We start from the raw sequence: 16,217 nt of genomic DNA, 5'->3' as shown, positions 1-16,217 counted from the left end.
TCCCACAAAGTTGGCTGATGTAAGTGCACACTAGTCTACTCCCCATATAGTTCCAGGGCATCAGCCAAGGCCCAACCTTTCCAAGTGGTGCTGAGTAAGTTGACGTGAGACAAGGACAACAATGACATGGCTCAGGCAATTTCTACAGGCCATTGCTCTGAAGCAGGTGAGACACATAGTGCCCAGAAAACACACAAAATTAACAGAACTCTGGTCACTCAATGGAAACTGCAATGTCAACAGAAATTACAGGTGTGCCTGTGACAGATCTGTGCCAAGGTGACCACTTGTCCTGTATTTCAGGTGGCTTGATGGTTACCAGGATGCATTTTATCGCTTATCTTTCATTGTTCATTTTCACACACATGCAATTCTGCACTTTGTACCTGCTGCTCATTCAGACAACTCCAGCAGCACCTCATGCCCAAACATCTTTTAACCTTTTCTACCACAGTCAGTCAGCCTGATCTACACCAGTTTGACTCAGTACTCACCTCAGTTACACATTATGAGAAATAGAAAGAGTCTTTTCAGCTCTCTTGTATCCCCACATCCATTTTACTGGGAATCCATTAACTTGCCATGCTGGAGCCAGTGCTGAAGGACCTCGACAACCTGTTCACCCTAAACCCACCCCATGTCCATTACAAGTCCCTCAAACAAATCAATATCCTCCCCTCTCACCACACTCTCTCCCCTGGACAGCGTCCATACACTTCCACTCTCTCCTTGCCACTCTCCCCTCTACTTCCCAACATTTTACCATGCTCCCGCAATCTGCGCTCTCCTTTACCCACTAACTCCAACCCACCCTCCCAATCAAACTCTTCCCCCCCCATGCCCCTTCCCATTAAGCCCACCCAGCTCTCTGATCACCCACTCCCACAGCTCTCTTGCCTCTCTTCCCCCTCCCCCCCCACTACCACTCTCTGCTCCTTGTCTCCCCCTCATTATGTCTTTTTCTATTCTCTAAACTCATGCTAAACTTCTCCTACACAGTCCCAGGTCTCCAATATCCCACCCCTATACTCTGCACCTAGCTGCACAGGGTCCCTGCACTACAGTCATTCAAATTCTGGGCTCAAATGATCAAATCTGTTATCAAATCTGTCCACAACCCCTCTATCCAACCTGAGCCAGCTTTACCTGTCAGCTGTTCTCGTCGCAGACTCAACACTCTCTCAGACACCAAGAGACAAACTCTTTGCTGCTTCTGTAGTTTACTCCAGACACAACCCTGCTTTTGGTAATGTTTCACCAAAAGTCACCACTTTTCATCACCTCTGTCCCTGGTTCTTTGATAGCTTTGGCCCTAACAACCACCTCCAAGCCTTGAGATTTCCCTTTGCCAGCACGCTGGTTAAGAGCTTTAACATATTTCCATACTGTGGACAGTCTGGGGATGCAAACCCCATTCACAAGCTGCTGAAATTTGAGGAATACCTGAGCAGAAGGGAGTGGTCAAGGATTTCCAGTGCAAGAACAAAAGTATCCCAACTAAAACGCATAACAGCACAGAAAGGACTATAACATAGATGTCAGAAACGCATCCAGATATGTCCCCAGTCTGTCCAGGCACACATTCTCTGTGGAAACAAAACAAACATTGTCATAAATTCATCAATGCAGAGTGGGTTTGAGGGTCTGAGGAATAATGAAATGGAATGGTGTAGTCTCAGTGACAGTTCCACATTTGTGTCAATGCTTCATGTTAATGAAGCCACTGAGTCATGAAAGAAGTTGTTCCCCAACAATGTGACAGCGTCTTCCAAACCTGTGACCTTTACCACCTAGGATAATGGTAACAAACACTTAGGAGCATTGTCACTTGCAAATTCCCTTCTTTAAGGAATAAATGACAACTCAGCCCACTGCACACACATTCCCTAATCAGCCAAATTTAAAAAAGGAAAGCCCACATCCCAGGAGTGAATAAAAAAATTCAAAAAGGAGACATTTCACATAGACACATGATCACATTGATGACAAATCTAACCTAGTACACATTTACAATTACAAAACATATTGTTGAATTTTAACAGTACTAATAGGTTAAGATAGAGAATAAATCTCCTACTACTCTTTTAAACCGAAATTAAAGCTCCTTCGATGCCGTCCCCAGCAAACACTCACAGGACAGGGACAGCATGGGGTTAGATACCAAGGAAACCTCCCTTTAGTCTTAACCAAATGCACAGCTCCCTCTACTATTTTAAACTGAAAGTAGCCTCAACAAACACTCTCAGGACTGATACAGAGTGGGGTTAGATACAGAATAAAGCTCCTTTACAGCAATGAGTTACAAACTCAACCTCAGCCTATTGAGAGTCCAGTGGTCATTTGATAGTTGTCCATTTCCTGCACCTGTAGCCTCTGTGCGAGACTGCCCATATAATAGGTGGGACGAGTGGCTCAGCAGTTAGCACTGCTGCCTCACAGCACCAGGAATCCAGGTTTGATTCCAGCCTCGGGTGACTGTGTGGAGTTTGCACATTCTCCCAGTGTCTACGTGGGTTTCCTCCGGGTGCTGCGGTTTCCTCCCATAGTCCAGGTGGATTAGCCATGGGAAATGTGGGATAGGGTCGAGGGTTAGGTCTGGGTGGGATGCACTTCGAAGGGCTGGTGCAGATTTGATGGACCTAATGGCCTCTTTCAACACTGTAGGGATTCTGTGATTCTACGAGGGATTCTATTGATTCTAACAGATTATACTGTACATTTAAATCACTGGTATTGAGCATTGCTCAACAGCAGCCCAAAATACAATACCATGCATGGATTATGGCATACTGCTAGCTAACACACTTGTTTTGAGATTGAAACAGGAAAGAACCATTCATCTCCTTAATCCTGCTCAGCTGTTCACATAGCTATTTCACACAGCTAATTTTTTTTCTCAACTCCATCTACCCATTTTTGTTTCCCATCTCTGATAACTTTGCTCAACAAAAAAAGTCTATTGATCTCAGTACTGAAAATCGTAATTTGCCCAAATTATTCAGTGTTTTCAGGGAGAAAGTTCCAGCTTTCAGTATTCCAATCTCATAGACAATTTAGTGCAGCTCTTTCAAACCAATGGGCTTTCCATATTGTGAACCACACGTCCTACAGGTGTGTTCGTTGACGAAGGCTGTTCTCCATTGTATCAAGGTGGTAGAAGAACTGTCGGCAGTCCTCTATCCTCTGAGTTAGAAGATCAAAGTTCACGTCTTATTATAGTGACTTCAGCATATTTTGCAGATCAACACTCCCAATATTACATCAACAGTGTTGCACTGCCAAAGGTACCATCTTTCAGAGGAGACATTAGCCAAGATATCATTTACTTTTCAGGAGAAAGTGAGGACTGCAGATGCTGGAGATCAGAGTAGAGGGTGTGGTGCTGGAAAAGCACAGCTGGTCAGGCAGCATCAGAGGAGCAGGAGAGCAGAAGCTCTTCCTAACGAAACATTTCCCACATTAAAATACTGTAGTTGATAAAAAACATTTGCTGGCCGCAAAGGTGCTTTGAAATGCAAGTCTCTCTTTCTTTCACTGGGGTAGTGGTGTAATCCTGAAAAGGTGAGTGCAGCCCCGGGAGGTAGGGAGGTGAGTGAGTGAGTGGTGTAAGCGTGGAATGGCATGCTTTGGGGTTATGGTTTCTGACCTTCCTTGCTGGACAGCGGCTGTGGACATTTGATAAGGTGAGGCTCAGAGATGACACTGAGAACCCATGACTGCAGAAACATTGCAGACTGTTCTAATTCCTGCTTTCATTATCATGAAGACAGATCAGAAACTCCATATACTATGGACATTTTTAACTTTTAATTACAAATTTATTTTAGAAAGGAAAAACGCGAGGATTGCTAAAGACAAGAATAGATGTGGATGTAAATTCAGCGCTGTTTCGCAAAGTCCAGTGTGGGACCAATGGAATACCACACCTGCAAAGTATCATGGAAACATCAAATAGACACAACAAAAAGACACAATGGAGGGGGAGGTGGTTATGGCTATCTTACCCCACTCAGCAGAAAACCAACTTGTGCAGATGTTTATGCTTTGTCGTTCCATGAATATCTTTTTAAAAGGGGATAAAAACAAAGGTATTCATGTTACTAGCCCGGGTTCAAGTTAGAATGGGCTGTGAAGGTCAGAGTCAAAGAACCACCCACTCGTCACCCCTGTATTGCAGGTAAAAGTTTGCCTACGGAGTGCTAGATGCCAACTAGCCAGTCAGAAGGAAAACAGGACAACTCAGTACTGCCAGCCAACCACCATATAAAGGAATTATAGGAATTCAGAATTAAAACAAAAGGATTTCAATTAACTGTAATGACAAGAATCCCAAAATGTTCAACTGTCAACATTTTACTTTGTACACTTCACAAATCACCAAGTGAGACGAATCCATGTAACCTTTAGCCTTTGTCTCATTTTAGACTCACTTTTTTATTCCAAACAGTGCATATACAAGATGCTATTAATTATTTTCACATTTAGTAAAATAAAATTCACTATTTTGTTTAGAAAGCTTGATTAAATTGGTTCCTGTCAAAATATAAATTCATTTGGTCTGGGAAAAAGATATTATCAAACGAGGGGCTCCTTTATAACCTGAGCTTGTTCCAACTGAGAGGGTGGGTGAAAAAAAAAAAGGTGAGCCAGTTCATTTCTCTTCACTGAAGGAGGTTGATAATTTGGGGCTTCCACATGCAACTGTAGTAACTTGGGAAACATCACTCAGGATCTGGTCAACACACAATTCAGGATCCTGAACTGAAAGGGGATAACAAAGGCTGTCAAAACCCATGCAACTACACATCAATAGGATTTAGCAACTGAGAGAGACAGAGACAGATACCCAGAGTCAATGCCAGCACACGGAGGGGGGGGACCCAGAGTTAATGCCGAGAGATAGAGAGACAGAGACAGCGACACAGAGAGAGAGAGAGAGCGTGAGCGATAGACAGCGAGAGAGCGAGAGCGAGTGACAGAAAGCGAGAGCGAGTGACAGACAGCGAAAGAGCGAGCGACAGAGAGAGCAAGCGAGCGACAGCGAGAGAGCGAGAGTGACAGACAGCAAGAGAGCGAGCGACAGACAGCAAAAAAGCGAGAGCGAGCAATAGACAGAGAGAGAGTGAGAGTGAGTGACAGCGAGAGAGAGAGAGCGAGAGAGCGACATACAGAGAGAGCAAGCGACAGACAGAGAGCGAGCAAGCAAGCAACAGACAGAGCAAGAGAGAGTGAGCGAGAGAGAGAGCGAGCGCGAGAAGGCCACAGGGCGAGAGGGACAGAGCGAAATCTGGTGAAGAGGAAAGACTGATGCTACCGGGACATTGGTAGGCCATATCTGCAAATCTGTTGGAATGAAAGTTATCTCACAGTCAACTCACCCTGTCCCTTCTTCAGGTGAAATACTCCCAGTTTCTTGACGGCGGCATTCTGTGTCTTTCCTGTAAGCTCCTGAAGAACAAGGTTTGAGCAGTCAGTTCTTATAATGAGGTGTTTATCACAGTTCTAGTCTGAGTTGCAATGACAAACACTGAGCAGTAGAGATCCCAGTTATGTACACTCCTGACCTCACTTTCATAAAATTGTAATAGGATTATAATATGCAGGATTGGCTATTTAGCCACTTCAGGCTGCACTACATTTTAACACAATCATGGCTGGTCTGATAGTGTCCCTGACTCCATTCTTCTACCCAATGTCTATCCCATAACCCTTGACTCCACTATCGATCAGAAAACTGTCAAACCCAGCTCTGAATCTATTCAATGATCCAGCCTCAACCAGTCTCTTCAAATGGATTCCATTGACTAACGACCTTATGAGAAAATAAATTTCACCTCCTCTCCATCCTAACTGGATTTCATTTTTAAACAACGTCCCCCAGTTCTAGATACCCATGCATGGAGAAATACCTTCTTGGCATCTATCCGGTCAAGTTCCTTCAGGGCCTTAAGATTTCAATTAAATCCCATTCATTCTTCGAAACGGCAATAAGTATCAGCCCAACCCGCTCAACCTTTCCTCTCAAGGCAAACCCTTCTTCCCAGGAATCAGCCAAATCCTCAATTCCTTCCATATAAGTATGTCCTTCCTCGAGGAAGGAGACCAAAACAGTACACATCACTCCAGGTGCAGTTTAACCAATGGCCTATCCAGTTGTAAAATGACTTCCCTATTTTTTATACTCTTACAATAAAGACCAACATTTCATTTATTATTACTGCAACTAATTATTACTATACTGATCTTTTGTAAAAAAAACACCCAAGAGAACCAATGAATGTTGGAAATCAGAATTGTTACTGACTTTTTGGGATTCACAAGGTCATCTCGATCCCAGTGCATTCCAGCATTCTGCACTTTTCCTCAATTTAAATAAAAAGATTCTGCTTCAATAGAAGTCATTGCTCATTATAAACAGAAATTCTGTCTGATTTCAGAACTTTCTCTTTGTCTCAGCTGTCAAGGTCCATTGGAACACTCCTATTACTGCTCTGGCAGATTTTGGTCAACACAACACAGCAAGTGAGAGCAGTGGTTCCCTCTGAGGCAAAGAGTCAAGTTCACGTCCCACAGCAGACTTAAGCATGTGGTCAAAGCTGACACTATTGACCCAACCCAACTGGGAACGTGCGCTGACTCTCAACTTCTGCTACTCTCAGGGATGCCACAGAAGTTAGTGACTGAATTGATGTAGACAAAGTCCCCAATTTACCTGTCTGTTGGAACCAAGTTAACAGAAAACACTGACCAGATTTCTGTATTTGACAAGAACTACAATTTATGATAAACAAAAGGAAAGTCAGAGAGAGTGAGAGCTATTTCCCTTCCAGCACTACTGTTCATACCACAAGTTGGTTCCTGGCCAACTGAACAATCACAGATTTGGTGTCAATCTTTGGCATTCACAACAGGTTTGTATAATTGTGACCAATCAGCTCCTTCTTGTTGGCCAAATTTCAATCTGCTCGCACACTCCTATGCCATGCCATCTATGAACATTGTTGCTGCTCTGTCCAGGCCGTGGGCAAGATAAACACAATGCAAACAAATTTTAATAGCTTGTTTTTAAAAGTGCAGCAGTTCCTTCCACAGCCCTTGGCGTTAAAACAGTCACTTTTTCTCCCCCCCCCCCCCCAATTTTTGTCCACAATCTCAAATTTAGAAAATAAAATTATATAGGCCTACACTGTTGGAGGGTCAGCACTGAGGGAGCGTCGCAGTGCCCAGGGAGCGTCGCAGCACCCGAGGGTGCATCAATCTCAACTTTGGATCTACAAATATCCAAAGTTCTCTGGGGTATAGAGTTCCAAAGATTTACAATTTCTCCTCATTGCAGTTGGAAATAATCATCCTGTCAGAGGAACATAGGAGGCCATTCAGCCCCTCGTGTCTGTTCCACCATTCAATGAGATCATGGCTGATCTGAGACTTCAGTCCATATACCTGCCTTTGGCCCATATCCCTTAATACCTTTGCATAACAAAAACGTCTCTATCTCAAATTTAAGATTAACAATTGATCAACCATCCATTGGTTCAAAACCTCTCCCACCCTTTTTGTGTGTAGAAGTGCTTCCTAACATTTCTCCTGCATGGTCTGGCCTGAATTCTCAGACTAAGCCTCCTTGATCTAGGATCTCCAGCCAGTAGAAATAGCCTATCTTTATTTACCTTGTCTTCTCCTGTTAAGATCATTAAGAGATCGATCAGATCACCCCTTACAACTTTAAATTCTAGAAAGAGAAAACGGGTCAAATTGTACAATCTCTCCTTGGAACCTAATCTCTGCACTCCAGGTATTATTCTTGTAAGCTGATGTTGCATTCCCCTCAAGGTCAATATATCCTTGCTAAAGTGTGTTGCCCAGATCTGCTCACAGCACTCCAAGTGGACCTAACCAGAGCCTAATCCTGAGACTGTGTCTCCAAGTTCTCGGCTCCCCAGCCATAGGAAACAACCTCGCTGCACATACCCTATCAAGCCCCATCAAAATCTTAAGACCATAAGACATAGGAGCGGAAGTAAGGCCATTCGGCCCATCGAGTCCACTCCGCCATTCAATCATGGCTGATGGGCATTTCAACTCCACTACCCGCATTCTCCCCGTAGCCCTTAATTCCTTGTGACATCAAGAATTTATCAATCTCTGCCTTGAAGACATTTAGTGTCCCAGCCTCCACTGCACTCTGCGGCAAGGAATTCCACAGGCCCACCACTCTCTGGCTGAAGAAATGTCTCCGCATTTCTGTTCTGAATTTACCCCCTCTAATTCTAAGGCTGTGTCCACGGGTCCTAGTCTCCTCGCCTAATGGAAACAATTTCCTAGCGTCCACCCTCTCCAAGCTATGTATTATCTTGTAAGTTTCTATTAGATCTCCCCTTAATCTTCTAAACTCCAATGAATACAATCCCAGGATCCTCAGCCGTTCCTCATATGTTAGAACTACCATTCCAGGGATCATCCGTGTGAATCTCCGCTGGACACGCTCCAGTGCCAGTATGTCCTTCCTGAGGTGTGGGGACCAAAACTGGACACAGTACTCCAAATGGGGCCTAACCAGAGCTTTATAAAGTCTCAGTAGCACAACGGTGCTTTTATATTCCAACCCTCTTGAGATAAATGACAACATTGCATTCGCTTTCTTAATCATGGACTCAACCTGCATGTTTACCTTTAGAGAATCCTCAACTAGCACTCCCTTTGTATTTTGGCTTTACGAATTTTCTCACCGTTTAGAAAGTAGTCCATGCTTCTATTCTTTTTTCCTGGTCCACTCTCCCAAACTGTCTAGATCCTTCTGCAGTCTCCCCACTTCCTCAGTACTCCCTGCCTGTCCACCTAACTTTGTATCATCGGCAAACTTCGCTAGAATGCCCCCAGTCCCTTCATACAGATCATTAATATATAACGTGAACAGCTGCAGCCCCAACACTGAACCCTGCGGGACACCACTTGTCACCGGCTGCCATTCCAAAAAAAACCTTTTATCCCAACTCTCTGCCTTCTGTCAGACAGCCAATCCTCAATCCATACCAGTAGCTCACCTCGAACACCATGGGCCCTCACCTTGCTCAGCAGCCTCCCATGTGGCACCTTATCAAAGGCCTTTTGGAAGTATAGGTAGACCACATCCACTGGGTTTCCCTGGTCTAACCTATTTGTCACCTCTTCAAAGAATTCCAACAGGTTTGTCAGGCATGACCTCCTCTTACTAAATCCATGTTGACTTGTTCTAATCCGATCCTGCTCTTCCAAGAATTTAGAAACCTCATCCTTAATGATGGATTCTAGAATTTTACCAACAACCGAGGTTAGGCTAATTGGCCTATAATTTTCCATCTTTTGTCTTGATCCTTTCTTGAACAAGGGGGTTACAACAGCGATCTTCCAATCATCCGGGACTTTCCCTGACTCCAGTGACTTTTGAAAGATCTCAACCAACGCCTCCGCTATTTCCTCAGCCACTTCTCTCAGAACTCTAGGATGTAGCCCATTGGGGCCAGGAGATTTATCAATTTTAAGACCTTTTAGCTTTTCTAGCACTTTCTCTTTTGTAATGGCAACCATACTCAACTCAGCCCCCTGACTCCCTTTAATTGTTGGGATATTACTCATGTCTTCCACTGTGAAGACTGACGCGAAGTATCTTGTATGAGATCACTTCTCACTCTGCTAAACTTCATAGAATATGTACGCAATGTACTCAGATTTTCATCCTAGGGCAAACCTCTCATATCAAGTACTAACCCAGTGAATCTTTGCTGTACTGTGCCTCCAATGCAAGCATATCTTTCCTTAAACACAGTGACCAAAATTGCACACAAGCCTTATACAATTCAACAAGATATTTTTCCATTTGGTCTTGATTCTTGTCCTCCAATCCCCTTGCAATGAAAGGGATTTGCTGCATATTTGCTTGCTGGCATGTAGGCACGTACATGTGCACACACCACAATCGTTGCCACTGCTATGTCCAAGCTGAATAAGAGAATGTGAAACAACAAGAACCTGCCTGAGAAACAAACTGCAAATCTACCAGTGAACTCCTCCTCTTACAGTTTGAGATCTGGATAATAAATGTTAGGTTGGAGAAAAAGTTGACAAGTTTCAACCTTAGCTGCCTCAGATGTATCTTTGTCATCTCTTCCAATGGTGACGAGACTGGCATCTACCCAACAATGCGGAAAATTGCCCAGGCATGTTCTAACCCACCCAATTACTGCCCAATCAGTTTACACGATCAGTAAAGCGGTGGAAGGTGGCATCAATAGCATGCTCACTGACACCCAGTTTGGGTTCCACCAGGGCCACTCACTATAGCCTTGGTTCAAACATGGACGAAAGAAAGAAAGAGTTGAACTCCAGAGGGGAGGTGACAGTGACACCTTAACATCAAGGCTGCATTTGTCCATGTGTGGCACCAAGGAGCCCTGGCAAAACTGGAACTGAAGAAAACTCTCCATTGCCTGGAGTCATACCTGGCACAAAAGGAAGATAGCTGTGGTTATGGAGGTCAGTTATGTTTGCTCCAGGATAGCTCTGCTAGAGCTCCTCAGGGTAGTGTCTTAGGCCCAACCATCTTCAGCTACTTCAGCAATGACCTTTCTCCATCATAAGGTCAGGTGCTGATGATTAATCAGTGTTCAGCACCACTCACAACTCCTCAGATACTGAAGCAGTCCATATTCAAATGCAGAAGACTTGGGCTTCCACACAATATCCAGGCTTGGGCTGATAAGTGGCAAATAACATTCGCACCACACAAATGCCAGGCAATGACTATCTCCAATGAGAGTCAATCTAACAACTGCCCCATGATATTCAATGATATTACCATCACTAAATCCCCCACTATCAACATCCTTGGGGGTTACTGTTGATCAGAAACTCAACTGGACTCACCACATAAATGCAATGGTTACAAGTGGTGCAGTAACACTCAAGAATTTCCATGCTGTACACCTCTATGACTCTAAGCTTGACACCATCCAGGACAAAGCAACCCACTTGATTGGCAGCACATCCAAAAACATCCACTCCCTCCCCCACTGACGCTCTGTAGCAGCAGTGTGTACCATCTACAAGATGCACTGCAGAAATTCACCAAAATCCTCAGACTGCATCTTCCAAACCCACAACTACTCCCTTGAAGACCAAGAGCAGCAGATACATGGGAACACCACCACCTGCAAGTTCCCCTCCGAGCCACTCACCATTCTGACTGTTCCTTCATTGTCACTGGGTTAAAACCCTGGAATTCCTTCCCTAAGGGCATTGAGAGTCAACCTACAGCACGTGGACTTCAGCAGTTCAAGAAGGCAGCTCACCCCTACCTTCTCAAGGGGGGGCAACTAGGAATAGGCAATAAATGCTGGCCAGCCAGCAATGCTCATGTCGCCTGGGTGAATTAAAAGATCACTGACTCAGAGGTACTGGAGTGTACCCATCCCATCAGCAGACACTTACTGCTAAGCCAATAATGTCTGTGCTGACAATGGCTATATACCCAAAGGCCTTGTGAACAATAAAGTGATGATTGGGTCATGATCCAATAAGGATTCTGGGTAATCCAAGATGGAGGACAGGAAAAATTTCCGGTTGTCATAGGCTGCTCCTTCGTTGAGGTATTTTAGGTGTTGGAGGTGATTTCCTCGAATTCCAGGAGCAGCAATTACTGTTGGATATGCTGTTGCATTGTTTTGGAACTTTGGAGAAAAAAAAGGGGAGGAAGACAGACAATGGCAGCAAGCTCATTGTCTGTAAGGGAGAGGGAAAAAGAAACCTACACTGCTAACTGAAACAGCAGTGAACCTGCACAGTTAGTGCCATTGCTGTTTGAATTCATATATCGCTGGACATTGGAGTGTGTCTAGGAAGACTTAAAAAGCGAATTTCACAACTGATCTTGGAGGAACCTGTTTGGGAGCGGTCATGGCACAGAAACAGATAAGTAAACAGTTTTAATAGCTTTGCTGTAAATCTACAATAGTGAGTAGAGTGGGTCCTTTCTTGATTATATGTTTTTATTGGGATCTGTCTCTTGATTAAATTTTAAAAATAAGTGCCATAAGTATTAAGTTAGCCTGGAGCAGTGTTTTGTAGAGCAATAAGATGGTGCTATTTTCTGGGGCTGTAGATCGGAAGGAGCAAAACGGCCTTCAGTAGAGTGATATGCTCTTCCTGTTGGATGTGGAAGTTTCAGGAGAGTTTAAGAGTTACTGAGCATTCTATCTGCAATAAATGTCATTGGTTGTGAATCCTGTCAAATCAAATGAATCAGTTGGAGCGACAGTCAGAGGCAGTGAGGTATTTACAGGAGCTAGGGGGTGTGGTGGATGGTAGTTATATGGAGGGTGAAAAGCCGCAGATAGTCAGGTAGATGGGTTAACTCAAGAAAAGTAGGAGAGGTACGTGGGTAGTACAGAAGTCTTCTGTGGCTATCCCCATTTGAAACAAGTACGCTGTTTTGGAAAATGTAGGGAATTATAGACTTTCAGGGGAACATAGCATGAACAGCCAAGTTTCTAGTATCAAAACTGGCTTTAATGTAATAAGGAGAATATCGGGTTCCAAGCAATCGATTGTGTTGGGGGACTCTCTAGTCAGGGCACAGACAGACATTTCTGCAGCCAGCAGCGAAAAATCAGAATGGTATGTTGCCTCCCTGGTGCCAGGATCAAGGATGTCTCAGAGAGGGTGCAGAATGTTCTCACGGGGGAGAGGGACCAGCAAGAGATCATTGTACACATTGGTACCAACAACATAGGAAGGGAGAATATAGAAAGTTAGGCAGGATTTTAAAAAGGAGGTCCAAGGGTAGTAATATCTGGATTACTCCCGGTGCTGTGAGCTAGTGAGGGTAGGAATAGGATGACAGAACAGATGAATGTGTGACTGAAGAGCTGGTGCATGGGAGAAGGATTCACATTTTTGGACCATTGGAATCTCTTCTGGGGTAGAAGTGACCTGTACAGGAAGGATGGGTTCACCTGTATTGGAAGGGGACTAATATACTGGCAGGGAGATTTGCTAGAGCTGTTCAGGAGGATGTAAACTAGTAAGGAGTGGGATGGTGGGACCCAGGGTGATAGTGAGGAAAGAGATCAATCTGAGACTGGTACAAGTGAGAAAAGCAGTCAGTCAAACAGTCAGGGCAGGCAGGAACAAAGCAGAGAACAAGGTAGGACAGATAAATTAAACTGCGTTTATTTCAATGCAAGGGGCCTTACAGGGAAGGCAGGTGAACTCAGGGTATGGTTAGGAACATGGGACTGGGATATCATCGCAATTACAGAAACATGGCTCAGGGATGGACAGGACTGGCAACTTAATGCTCAAGAATACAAATACTACAGGAAGGATAGAAAGGGGGGCAAGAGAGGAGGGGGAGTGGCATTTTTGATAAGGGATAGCATTACAGCTGTACTGAGGGGGGATATTCCCGGAAATACATCCAGGAAAGTTATTTGGGTGGAACTGAGAAATAAGAAAGGGATGATCACCTTATTGGGATTGTATTATAGACCCCCCCCCCCCAATAGTTAGAGGGAAATTGAGAAACAAACTTGTAAGGAGATCTCCGCTACCTGTAAGAATAATAGGGTGGTCATGGTAGGGGACTTTAACTTTCCAAACATACACTGGGACTGCCATAGTGTTAAGGGTTTAGATGGAGAGGAATTTGTTAAGTGTACAAGAAAGTTTTCTGAGTCAGTATGTGGATGTACCTACTAGAGAAGGTGCAAAACCTGACCTACTCTTGGGAAATAAGGCAGGGCAGGTGACTGAAGTGTCAGTGAGGGAGCACTTTGGGGCCAGCGACCATAATTCTATTAGATTTAAAATAATGATGGAAAAGGATAGGCCAGATCTAAAAGTTGAAGTTCTAAACTGGAGGAAGGCTAATTTTGACGGTATTAGGCAAGAACTTTCGAAAGCTGATTGGGGGCAGATGTTTGCAGGTAAAGGGATGGCTGGAAAATGGGAAGCCTTCAGAAATGAGATAACGAGAATCCAGAGAAAGTATATTCCTGTCAGGGTGAAAGGGAAGGCTGGTAGGTATAGTGAGTGCTGGATGACTAAAGAAATTGAGGGTTTGGTTCAGAAAAAGAAGGAAGCATATGTCAGGTATAGACAGGAGAGATCGAGTGAATCCTCAGAAGAGTATAAAGGTAATAGGAATGTACTTAAGAGGGAAATCAGGAGGGCAAAAAAGGGACATGAGATAGCTTTGGCAAAGAGTTAAGGAGAATTACAAATACATTAAGGACAAAAGGGTAACTAGGGAGAGAATAGGGCCCCTCAAAGATCAGCAAGGCAGCCTTTGTATGGATCCGCAGCATTTGGGGGAAGATACTAAACGAGTATTTTGCATCAGTATTTACTGTGGAGAAGGACATGGAAGGTATAGAATGGAGGGAAACAGATGGTGACATCTTGCAAAATGTCCAGATTACAGAAGAGGAAGTGCTGGATGTCTTGAAACACATAAAAGTGGATAAATCCCCAGGACTTGATCGGGTATACCTGAGAACTCTGTGGGAAGCTAGGGAAATGATTGCTGGGCCTCTTGCTGAGATATTTGTATCATCGATAGTCACAGGTGAGGTGCCAGAAGACTGAAAGTTGGCTAACGTGGTACCATTATTTAAGAAAGGTGATAAAGGACAAGCCAGGAAACTATAGACCGGTGAGTCTGACGTCGGTGGTGAAGAGGGAAATGGCAAGGGGCAGGGTGACACTGAGCACATGGACACACAAGATGGCCGCTGAGCCATTAGTTGGCCAACTTGACACACAAGATGGCCGCAGGATCACAATATGGAGAGAAACAGCAGAGCAGTTACAGACACTGCATGGGGCCACCAGGATGCCAGCACAATGCATTCACAACCCAGTTTTGGGTGGGTGGAGGAGAGAATACACGAGTAACAAACATTGTCCGCCGAAGTGTCTGGGTCCAGCCAATACCTCTTACAGAAATGCTAACAGACTGATACAGACTCAATACGAAATGCTAATAGCCAGGGCTGCACTAATCGTCCTTCTCAGGGAGAGCGATTGGCGCCCATTACTACAGCAATGGATTTCCATGCACACATCGAAACGGACAATGTCTAAACTGAAACTGACAATTACCATGTGGAAATTAACAAAGGCTGCGCTGGAACTGACAAAGACTGTATCAAAACTACCAGTGATTCTGCAACGAAACATGGCTTGTTTATGGCAAAGAAAATAATCTCATCATTGACCTATCGTATCACTAGAGGTATAAAAGTTTCTTGTCATGTGCTCCGGATCAAGAGAAGACTTGCAGCTGACCACTGTGCTGTTGGTGTCTTTCTCACCCCGGAGCAATAAACTTGTGCAATAAACTCTGTCATTGAATCCAGATTCTGACTCAGAGACTAGTGTTTTTCCCCAGAACAGTGGGAGAGAATCCTGAGGGACAGGATTTACATGTATTTGGAAAGGCAAGGACTGATTAGGGAAAGTCAACATGGCTTTGTGCGTGGGAAATCATGTCTCACAAACTTGATTGAGTTTTTTGAAAAAGTAACAAAAAGAACATTGATGAGTGCAGAGCAGTAGATGTGATCTATATGGACTTCAGTAAGACCTTCGACAAGGTTCCCCATGAGAGGCTGGTTAGCAAGGTTAGATCTCATGGAATACAGGGAGAACTAGCCATTTGGATACAGAACTGGCTCAAAGGTAGAAGATCTGGTGGTGGAGGGTTGTTTTTCAGACTGGAGGCCTGTGACCAGTGGAGTCCCACAAGGATCAGTGCTGGGTCCACTACTTTTTATCATTTATATTAGTAAGTTGGATATGAACATAGGAGGTATAGCAGGTAAGTTTGCAGATTACACCAAAATTGGAGGCATAGTGGACAGCGAAGAGGGTTACCTCAGATTACAACGGGATCTTGATCAGATGGGCCAGTGGGCTAAGGAGTGGCAGATGGAGTTTAATTCAGAATAATGTGAGCTGCTGCATTTTGGAAAGGAAATATTAGCAGGGCTTATACACTTAATGATAAGGTCCTAGGGAGTGTTGCTGAACAAAGAGACCTTGGAGTGCGGGTTCATAGCTCCTTGAAAGTAGTGTCGCAGGTAGATAGGATAGTGAAGAAGGCATTTGGTATGCTTTCTTTTATTGATCAGAGCACTGAGTATAGGAGTTGGGAGGTCATGTTGCGGCTGTATAGGATT

At 44.2% G+C, this 16,217-nt stretch overlaps 1 protein-coding gene across 2 annotated transcripts in view; it reads right to left on the bottom strand.

Annotated features, from left to right (window-relative positions):
- Positions 1 to 16,217, bottom strand: part of LOC122543384 (tumor necrosis factor receptor superfamily member 5-like) — a 59,490-nt gene that overhangs the window by 10,668 nt on the left and 32,605 nt on the right. For both annotated transcript variants that reach the window (XM_043682062.2, XM_043682063.2), the window contains exons 5-6: positions 5,379 to 5,448; positions 1,444 to 1,586 (exon numbers count right to left, since the gene is read on the bottom strand). In XM_043682062.2, the coding sequence (XP_043537997.1) occupies positions 1,444 to 1,586; positions 5,379 to 5,448 (213 nt within the window). The remainder of the gene's footprint in view (positions 1 to 1,443; positions 1,587 to 5,378; positions 5,449 to 16,217) is intronic.

The sequence above is a fragment of the Chiloscyllium plagiosum genome, unplaced genomic scaffold, assembly GCF_037043375.1.
Source record: "Chiloscyllium plagiosum isolate Xiang-an unplaced genomic scaffold, Cpla_swu_hap1 HiC_scaffold_53X, whole genome shotgun sequence".
Taxonomy (NCBI): domain Eukaryota; kingdom Metazoa; phylum Chordata; class Chondrichthyes; order Orectolobiformes; family Hemiscylliidae; genus Chiloscyllium; species Chiloscyllium plagiosum.
This window is presented reverse-complemented; position numbering and strand designations above follow the sequence as displayed.